This window comes from Saccopteryx leptura, chromosome 1, assembly GCF_036850995.1.
Source record: "Saccopteryx leptura isolate mSacLep1 chromosome 1, mSacLep1_pri_phased_curated, whole genome shotgun sequence".
Lineage (NCBI taxonomy): Eukaryota > Metazoa > Chordata > Mammalia > Chiroptera > Emballonuridae > Saccopteryx > Saccopteryx leptura.
Window position 1 is genome coordinate 15,994,104 of NC_089503.1, and position 11,404 is coordinate 16,005,507.

At 34.0% G+C, this 11,404-nt stretch overlaps 1 protein-coding gene across 1 annotated transcript; it reads left to right on the forward strand.

Moving 5' to 3' along the window:
- Nucleotides 1–10,250: 10,250 nt before the first annotated feature.
- LOC136388657 (olfactory receptor 5AR1-like) lies at nucleotides 10,251–11,404 on the forward strand. The gene has a single exon (XM_066360480.1). The coding sequence runs from the start codon at nucleotides 10,258–10,260 to the stop codon at nucleotides 11,194–11,196; it is 939 nt and encodes a 312-aa protein (XP_066216577.1). The 5' UTR covers nucleotides 10,251–10,257; the 3' UTR covers nucleotides 11,197–11,404.

Here is an 11,404-nt window from a genome sequence, read left to right on the forward strand (position 1 = left end):
GACTGTGTTTTCACCCTGAAGTATTTACTGGAAGATCCTGAGAGCTAAAGTTCAGGTGCTTTGACAAAAGTCTCTGTTGTCTCACCAGTGCTGTTTTTAGATATTTTCCATTACTTTTAATTGTGTCTAAATTAAATATAGGGAGCAGTCATTATTGATCTTAAACTTCCTTCCAAGCTATGGAAGACTAGTAATAGATTCATTTTGCTGTTTTCAAAGAAGATATTTTATACCTCCCTTTTCTATTCATAAGTATGTCCCAGTGAGAAATCATGGACACAACAACCCTCCACCCCTGTCAATTCAATTTACCCTCCTAAGGTTCCATTTTCAATGGATTTAATAAACTTGCTCAACCAGGTGGAGTGTTGTGACCTACAGGGGGTTTATCTCCTTCCTATGGACTCATATCACCCTATAAATGATTCATCATAACACTTAGAAGTATAAGTAGTAAATAAGTAAATAAGAATTTTAAAAAACACTCTTGCTCTAACTAAACGTTTCATAAATATATGACCCTTTCTTGTCCTGTTCACAAATATTTCTTCTTTGTTATTGGCAATGCTCTGTTCTGGGATGCTATTCAAAAACATTAATTGAATAAATGAATGAGTATCCTCTGCAAAATTGATGCAATAAAGAGATTTTTTTTAAATTTCTTTTAAAAAATACAGAACTCCCTTTATTTTATTTTATTCTATTCTATCTTAATGTGCTCATCTTAGATAAAATTCATATGTGCTTCTTGTCTTTGGCGTAGGCTAAATGAGTATCAGGGACAGGGATCACATAATACAGTGATACCTTGAGATACGAACAGACCAACATACAAATTTTTTAAGATACAAGCTGCAACTCAGTTCGTATTTCTGTTCAAGATCAGAGCGAAATTCTGAGATACAAGTCGTGATTCGGGAAGCTGCTGCTAGTTGGCGCGTTGGCGCACGGGTCCAGTATCGGCAGTTTGATATACAAGTTGACTGACTTACAAGCTTGGTTACAGAATGAATTAAATTCGAATCTTAAGGTACTACTGTATATAGAACTTCTTGGGTCTTGTATTTCTCATCTTTGTGCCCCAATTTTATTAATAGATATCCAGGATCAGGAGTTTTAGATTTATATTATACTTCGCAGTATTCACATCAGTCTATGGATTTCCCTTCTTGCCCTCACTTTGGAGAACAGACATGATGCTATTGACAACTATATAGAAACAGCATGAATAGAAGTTGGGGTTAATGTACCAGGACCTTATCAAAGGTCATTGGAGAAGAAAACTCCCATCTCAATTTGTTCATAGCACCATGCAAGTTAAAAATAAAATTTTTAAAAATTTAAATGGCCCAATTGATACAGTTTATATTGTAAAGACATAGTTATTAACACAAATATGTGCTCAGTGGAAAAATAAGGGAGAAATTTTATTTTCTTAGTATTCCATTTGTAATGATTTTTATTTGTTGTCTGTGTATCTGTGAAATAAACTGGAACCGTATTCTACACACAACCTTAATAGTGGTCATCATTGAGTCTGTTAGCTAAACTTTAATTTATTCTAATGACTTAAGTCAATTGCTTATGTTGTTCTCACTGTAATCAATTAACAATCTAATTATAAAATGCACAACACGATTTCAGGTTCTAAAAAGTGCTTATTTTATCTTATGTTGTTGTCAAGAAAGGAACAAGTGGACACTCTTTTCTGGCTCCAAAAGGAAAGATTAATGGGTAATAAAATGTTTTCATTTAGGTCCCCTTTCCTAATTCTATCTCTACCTTCAGTGTATAAAAATGTTGAATGTTACGTACTTCCAAGCATGATAATGAAACAATACATTAAAAACATGTAATTTTCAGCCAGTTACTTGCCTTCAATTACTTATTGAAGAGAGTTTTCAGACAAAAATATTTTATTATGCTTAACTATTTTATTTGATAATACCAAATAATTTATTTATTGTTCATAGATTATTTAATACATCAGGACTACTCAATCATTGTCCAAATTCCTTACACACTCAGTTACTTATTAAAGATATATTTATATTTATAAAGATGAAACCTATTCATGTTATGTAAAATTGGATTTGATGGTCCTCATTCACATATATGTTTAAGAAAAAAAATATATATCCTTACTTTTTTATCTTTACCTTTTTCTTTAAAGATAATGAAATAATAGCTTTACACATGACCAAGAAAACAGCATTTTTGTTTCTGTTTGTGTTTTATTTTCATTTTAAGGAAATGATCAAGATAGGAGACAGGTTAAGATAAGAACTGAATTTTGACATGACACAGACCTGAGTTCAAAATTGTTCACTATCCTCTTCTTGTTAGCTGTGTGACCTGAGAATACTTAATCCTTTTAAGTCTCAGTTTCCTCATTTCTTAATTATGGGTTAATATATTCATTATAAGGAGATATATATAACATTAGGTATATATGATTTTTGAAGAGAGTTTGTAAGATCTTACAAAGCCAACCTACTCCCTATCAGAAACTACAGCCCATGGTTTCCTTCATGGTCTCATATCAGTCAGTGGAGTCTCCAAGATCCACCTTCATCAACATTAGAGCCTGCTCACTCTACTTTCAGATTTCTACGCATATCCTTGCTTCAGGTGATGTTTGGAGCTCTCTGTTATTCATCCACCTTAGTACTTGTTTTTCCTGACCCCTCCTTCACTCTTAGAGCTGAGTAAATATTTCTTCATGGGATCCTGTATGACCACACCATTCCCATCTACAGTTCAATTCCCTGAACCTACATACTAATGAGTCAATAGTAATCAAGACTCAATTACAACAGGAAAACCCACATAACACAAATAAGGGACATTTCTAGAGCAACCAGCTCAGATGATCAAAGAGACAGTGTCATGGGGTTCCACAAACACATACTACATAAAGCCACCTCATGAAAACTGGGGTTCATAGCTGATCTATCTAATACATAGAAACAAACACAGAGAGGCAGCCAAATTGGGAAAACACTGAAACAGGCCCAAAATGAAAGAGTAGACAAACTCTCCAGAAAAAAAAGCTAAATAAAATAGGCAAGTAATTTCTCAGACATAGAGTTCCAAAAAATTGTTATAAAGATGCTAAAAGAACTCAATAAGAACTACGAGGAACTTAGTGAGAACTACAGCAACATGAAAAAGATCCCATGGTAATTATTTAAAAGAACAACTCAGAAATGAAGAATACAATATCTGACAAAAGAATACACTGAATGGAATAAGTAATATGTTGGAAGAAGCAGAGGATAGATCAGCAATTTGGAAGACAAGGTAGAAAAAAACACATTCAATCAGAGCAGCAAATAGAAACAAGAATTTTTTAAAAAGGATAGTTTAAGGTACCTTTAGAACATCATGAAGTGTAGCAACATCCACATCATAGGAGTTCCAGATGGAGAAGAGAAGATTAAGGGATCAAAGACCTATTAGAAGAAAAATAATCAAAAATTCTCTAACCCAGTGAAGAAAAAGACATAGAAATTCAGAAAGCACAAAGAGTTTCAAACAAGATGAACTCAAAGAAGCCCATGCAAAGACACATCATAATTAGAATGTCAATGGCTAAAAACAGAGAGATAATTCTCAAAGCTACAAGAGAAAGTTACCTGCAAGTGAGCTCTCATCAGAATATCAGCTGATTTCTAAGCAGAAATATTTCAGGCCAGAAGGGATTGGCATAACATATTCAAAGTGATAAAAAGTAAGGAACCTGCAACCAAAACTACTTCAAACAGCACAGTTATTATTTCAAATTGAAGGATAAATAAAGAGCTCCCAGACAAGAAAACACTAAATGAATTTGTTACCACAAGCCAGCATTGCAAGACATGTTAAAGGACCTCCTTGAATAAGAAGAAAAATTAAAAAAAGAGGAAGAGAGAGAAGAAAGAGGAGGGAAAGGAGAAGAAGAAAGAGGTAGTAGAAAGAGGTGGAGGAGGAAAAGGAGGAAAAGAAGAAGAAGGGAAGAGAAGAGGAGGAAGAAGAATAAGAGGCAGAGGAGAAGAAGAAACAGGAAAAAAATAAATAAAATAATAAAAAGGCAATAAATAAGTACTTAACAATGATCACTGTAAATGCAAATGATTTAAAAGATCCAATCAAAAGACATAGGGTGGCTAAACAGACAAGAAAGCAAAATCCATATATATCCTGTCTATAAGAGTTCACCCCAGAAGGAAAAGAAACACAGAGATTAAAAATAAAGGTATAAGCAGAGATATTTCTTGCAAATGGAAATTTTTTAAAAGTGGACTAACAATACTTATATCTGACAAAACAGACTTTAATACAAAGCCTATAATAAGAGACAAAGGATGACAATATATTGATATATTGATAAAGGGAGTAGCCCAACAAGAGGATATAACCCTTGTAAAATTTATGCATCCAACATAAGAGCATCTAAATATATTTTTAACAAATCATAAACATAAAGGGAAAGATTGATAGTAATATAGTCATAGTAAGGAATTTTAACACCCCATTGACATCAATGGATAGAAAATCAACAAGTAAATGGTAGCTTTAAATGACAGACTAAGATCAGATGGATTTAATTAATATCTTCAGAGAATTTAACCCTAAAGTAACAGAATATACATTCTTTTTAAGTACACATGAAACATCTCCTAGGATTGACCACATGTTAGGACACAAAACAATTCTCAATAAATTTAAGAAGGCTGAAATCATATTAAGCATCTTTTCAGACTATAATGGTATAAAACTATAAGTCAATCACAAAAAAAAAACTGAAAACTTATAAAGTTCTGGAATCCAAATAACATGTTACTAAACAATGAATGGGTTAAAAATTAGATCAAGGAAAATAATTTTTATATACCTTGAAATAAATAAAAATGAAATTGCAACAACTCAAAATCTATGGGACACAATAAAAGAAGTCTTAAGAGGAAAATTCATTGCACTAATGGACTATCTCAAGAAACAAGAAATATCTCAAATAAGCAATCTAATTCTACACTTTGAAATATTTTTTTAAAAAGAACAACAAACAAAGCCCAAAGTAGAAGGAAGGACATAGTAAAGATTAGAGAAGAAATAAATGAAGTAGAATTTTAAAAATGATACAAAAGATTGATGAACCCACAAGCTGTTTCTTTAAAAAGATAAACATTAAAGATAAATCTTTAATCAGACTGATCAAGAAAAAACAGAGGATCCAAATAAATAAAATCAGAAATAAGAGAGAAGTAACAACTGACACCAAAGAAATATAAACATTTATAAGAAAATACTACAAACAACTATATGCTAAAAATCGGGCAATCTGGGTGAAATGGACACATTCTTAGGAACATACAATCTTCCAAAACTGAATCAGAAAGAATTTGAGAATCTAAATAGACAGATTACAAATAGTGAAATTGAAGCAATAATCAAAAACTTCCCAACAAATAAAAATTCTGTACCAAATGGTTAACAAAAGAATTCTACCAAACACTCAAAGAAAATCTAACACCAATATTTCTCAAACTCTCCTAAAAACGTCAAGAGTAGAGATTTCAAAGCTCATATTAAGAGACCAGAATTATTCTAAGTCCAAAACAAGATAAAGACAGTACAAAGAGAATTATAGGCCAATATCCCGATGAATATATATGTTAAAGTCCTCAGCAAAATATTAGTAAACCAAATCCAAAAAATACATTTAAAAGATCATACACCATGATCAAGTGAGATTTATTCTGGGAATGCAAATTTGGTACAATATCCATAATTCAATAAACAGAATATATCATATAAATAAAATGAAGGATTCAAACCACATAATTATATCAATAGATGCAGAAAAAGCATGTGATAAAATACAACACCCACTTATGATAAAAATTCTCAGCAAAGTTGAAACAGAGGGAATATACCTCAACATAATAAAAAGCATATATGACAAACTGACAGCTGACATCATACTCAATGGGTAAAAATGGCAAGCATTTCCCTTAAGATCAGGTACAAGACAGGGATGACTGCTTTCATGACTGTTATTCAACATATTACTGGAAGTACTATCCACAGCACTCAGGCAAGAAAGAAAATAAAAGGCATCCGAATTGGAAATGAGGAAGTAAAACTATCATTAGCCACAAATGACACGATACTGTATATAGAAAACCCTAAAGTCTCCACCAAAAAACTACTAGAGCTGGTAAATGAATTCAGTAAAGTATCAGAAATCAAAATAAATATTAAGAAACCAGCTGCATTAATGCCAATAATGAACTATCAGAAAGAGAAACTCAGAAAATAATCCCATTTATAATTGCATCAAAAAGAATAAAATACCTAAAAATAAATTTAACCAAGAATGTAAAAGACCTGTGCTAAGAAAAGTATAAGAATAAAGAAAGAAATTGGAAGATACAAATAGTGGAAGCATATACTATTTTCATTGCTTTGAAAAATTAGCATCATTAAAATGTTCATACTACCCAAAGCAATCTATAGATTCAAAGCAATTCCTATCAGGATACTAATGGCCTATTTCACAGAACTAGAATCAATATTCCAAAATTTTATATCGAACTACAAAAGACCCTAAATAACAACATCAATCTTGAGAAAGAACACAGTTCTTTGAGAAAGAAACAAAAGAAAAATAAACAAATGGGACTACATCAAACTAAAAAGTATTTGCACAGCAAAAAATACCATCAACAAAATGAAAAGAAATCCACTGAACTGGAGAACATATCCTCCAATGCATCTGATAAGGGTGTAATATTCCAAATTTATAAGAAACTTATAAAACCCAACACCATAAAAAATAATACAATTAAGAAATGGGCAAAGGATGTGAACAGACACGTCAACAAAGAAGATACAAAAATGGCCAATGGACGTATAAAAAGACGTTCAACATCACTGATCATCAAGAGAAACACAAATTAAAACCACAATAAGATAGCACCTCACACCTGTCAGAATAGCTATCATCAATAAATCCACAAACAACAAATGTTAGTGAGGATGTGGAGAAAAGGCAACTCTTGTGCACTGTGAGTGGGAATGCTGATTGGGGCAGCCCTGGGAAAAGCAGTAAGGAGTTATTGCAAACATTAAAAATGGAACTGCCATTTGACCCAGCCATCTCACTTCTGGCTATATATCTGAAAAAACACAAAACAGTAATTCTAAAAAATATATGCACCCCTATGTTCATTGCAGCATTATTCACAATAGCCAAGATTTAGAAGCAGCCCAACTGCCCATCAGTAGATGAGCGGATAAAAAAGCTGTGTTATTGATACATTTTCACAGGGGAATACTACTCAGCTGTAAAAAAGAAGAAAATCTTAGATGGCCCTGAAGAGTATCATGCTAAGTGAAATAAGCCAGTCAGAGAAAGACAAATACCATATGATTTCACTTATATATGCAATCTAGTGAACAAATTAAACTACTGAACAAAATAGAATCGGAGGTGTTGATACATGGGATAGACTGTCAGCTGTTAGAGGGAAGGAATATTGGGGGACTGGATGAAAGAAGGTGAAGGGATTGGCCAAACATCTTTTCTACATAACACATAGACATGGAGAACAGTGTGGCAATAGCCAGAAAGAAAAGGAGGCAGGGACTATTTGGAGATGGACAAAGTGGGGTGAGGATGGTGATAGAAAGAGGCTTTGTAGGGGCAGAGAACACAATATGCAGTGGGCAGATGATGTCATAGTGAGCTGTACAATGAAAACCGGTATGGTTCTGCAAAACAATGTCATCCCAATAAATTCCACACAAATAAAAATTAAATTTAAAACTCAGTATGTATAGATCATAAAATATATGAAAATATGTGGTGCTTGTTACATTATATAAAACATCCCACTAGGATAAAAGGGCCAAAATTGCTTTTATTTTTCAATCAAATTTCTACACATTTAAAGACCATTTCTTAGAATTTATTTTAAAGAAAAACCTAGCTATGATAAATCATGCATGTATAATTTTACCTATATCAGATTTTTTCTGGTATGAAGATTAGATATAAACCTACAGGCCATTAGCAGAGGAAAGAATGTATAAAGTAACATAGCAAAAATTGCATTGACATTGTTCATAATAATTATTTAGATGTAAGCTATGTTTATTTTGACTTTTTTTGTTTAATAGTAAAGAAATCCCATAATAGACAACAAAATCTGGTTTTTATTAGGAAGTATGAGTATAGTTGGTTTTTTCTATTTTTAAAGAATCATTATTTTGTGAATGTGCTTAATGTGAGAGTGTGTAGGTATATCTTTATTTGTCATTTCAGTGGCTATTTGATCTAAATTATACAATAAAAATAAAATGCCTATATTTGGGTTGGTGAGCTGGAAAGAAAGAATGCTCAATATAGTCATTTCCTTACTTGCCAAATGAGTATGCTATTAGGCAGTAAAGTAAAGAGAGACAAAAGTAAAATTTTTTAAAAATCTATGTTTCTTTTTCTATCACTCAGCCTGTAGGAAATAACACATAATACATATATAATTATACCTGACACTTATTCCTGAGAGACCAAGTGTTTAACACCCAGACCCAGACACAGAGATGGTTATATAACCTGGGTCAGAGAGGAGCTGGGCTGAACCCTCCGGCAACAGACTGGATGCAGCGATGTCAGTGTTCTGGATCAGGGACAGATCTTTCCTGTGAGTTTTTTACTTTGTATATTAAATACCTTTGTTTGTTATCTTAATTTGACAGAAAACATGTTATAAAACCAGTGGAGGATATAAAATATTATACAAACTTTTATTTCAATTACTTTTATCAATCTGTTTTAAAAAACATGCATACATGGCAAGGAAGATAATAAAAATATAAGTGTGGATTGTGAAGGCGGTTGAATAATTTTTTGTTTTGTTTTGTTAACCTCTTACTTGTACTTTTACATTTTGAAATGAAAATTTTTCTCTTAAAATGTGTCTACAAGCACAGATGATTAGATGGGTTAAGACCAGGTTTTGGAGACTTGCATATTGATCAGATGTCATTATTCAGATGTAATTATGTGACAGTTCTACATTCAACTCCATTTGTCTTATATTCTGACAAAATAGAAGAGGTCATGCTTTATATTATATATGATATGCCTGGTTTGTGTGAATTTCATAAAACATACAATTCAATTTGCCTCCCAAAAACCAACTCTTTTTAACCAAAGGAAAGCTGATTTCAGAGATATTCAAAAGAAAGGATAAAAAAAATAAAGCAATATTAAAAATTTTAGGGACTTGGATAGGGCACAGTTCACACATAAATCTCCATGAGGTTATGGCACTGTGGAGACATGATGACATTCGCCTGGTCCCTTGCACGTTTGATCTGTTGGTGAATAGATTAGGTGGACCCTAGAAGACTAAATCAGAGGGACTCACACAGTAATCCATACTCTGTTTCAGCCTCTCAGTCGCCTGTGCTAACATGAATCCTATAATCAGGTCCCAAACATTTTTTGTACTCTCCCCTGAGCAATGCAGTCAAAGGGAGGTCAGCCCTGGCATATTCCAGGCTGGACACTATAATGTATCGCTCATGGGGACCGTTCAAACCCAGACTAAGTCACCCATCCATGCCTCAGGAGTCCTGGATCACAGACTCTCTCCATCCCGTTTACTGAGGCTAGCTAAGATAAAGGGATGATGGGGAAGTGGGGACATGTTGTATCAAGGAACAAACCATTTATCTGCCTCTCTACAATATCGGATAATGGGGAAAGAACAGAAATACATTCATTACCTGCATCTTTTACTTCACTATGCTTCTTTATTGCAGGATATAACAACACTTACACTACATCAAGAAGAGAAACAAACTTGTAACAAGATGTGGTTTACCTGGACCAAAAAATTGTTAGAGCTACTTGCTTAACTCTAAGGACATCAATTTCTTAATCTCTAAAATAGATATGCAAAAATTAACAAAAATACTACATAGGATGGTATAAAAATAACATGATTTAATTTGGAACAAAGTGTGCTAACAAATGTATAAAGTGCTATACAAATGTAGCTGTATTATCATCATTCCACGAATTTATATTAAATTGGAAATATTCTAGGAGAGTCAGTATACTTAAGGCAACAAAGCATTGTCTGTCTCTTATTTTTGTTACTGAAAAATAGAAAGGGCAGCAGCTTAACTAATAAGATAAATGATGTTAACCCTCCACCTCCATTTCCTTCCTCCACACCCAGGGGCCCCCAGACCTGAGGGATGACTGGTGAGAACTGCACTGTGTTCACTGACTTCATACTCTTAGGACTTTCTGGCAGACAGGATGTGCAGCGGGGGCTCTTTGTGCTCTTCCTGCTGGTTTATGGTATCACTCTGATCGCCAACCTAGGCATGATCCTGCTCATCAACCTGGACCCCAGACTCCACACGCCCATGTACTATTTCCTGAGCAGTCTGTCTTTCTGTGATGTCTGCTACTCCTCCACGGTCTCTCCCAGGATGCTGGCCGACTTCTTATCTGAACAAAAGAGGATTCCATATCATTTGTGCTTCATTCAGATGTTCTTTTTTGGGTTCTTTGCAGCTGTGGAATGCATCATGTTGTCTGTTATGGCATATGACCGTTACGTAGCCGTTTGTAATCCACTTTCTTACACAGTTGTCATGTCCAGGAGACTCTGCACCCAGCTCGTGGCCATTGCCTACATCGCAGGTTTGCTGGATATGACAATCTTCACTTCTTTCACATTTCCAATATCATTATGCAATTCTAATGTCATCAATCATTTTTTCTGTGACATCCCCCCCGTACTAACTCTCTCTTCCTCGGATACAACCATCAGTGAAATGGCGTTGACCATTTCCTGTAGTTGTGTTGTGGGGTCCAGCATCATCACTGTCCTCCTCTCCTACAGCTACATCATAACCACCATCCTTAGAATGAACTCAGCCGAGGGGAGACGCAAAGCCTTCTCTACCTGTGCCTCCCACTTAACTGCTGTGGCTATATTTCACGGCACACTCTTGTTCATGTATTTCCGTCCCAACTCCAGTTACTCCATGGACACAGACAAAATGGCCTCTGTTTTCTACACCGTTGTCATCCCCATGTTAAACCCACTGATCTACAGTTTAAGGAATAAGGATGTGAAAGGTGCCCTGAAAAAAGCAATTGGCACTAAATTATGTTCAGGGTGAAAGCGTGCTCCCCCAAAATGTTTTTATCTAGAGATGGTAGGAGCTAAAGTTTAGGTACTTTGACAGTTTCCTATCATCTTTCCAGTGTAATTTTGGTAGTTTTTCATCTACCTTTGGGCTTAAATTAAGTGTAGGGAACAGTCATTATTAATCTTAAACTCTTTAAACTAAGGAGGAGGAGTATTGAATGTATTCTTTTTTCTTTTTT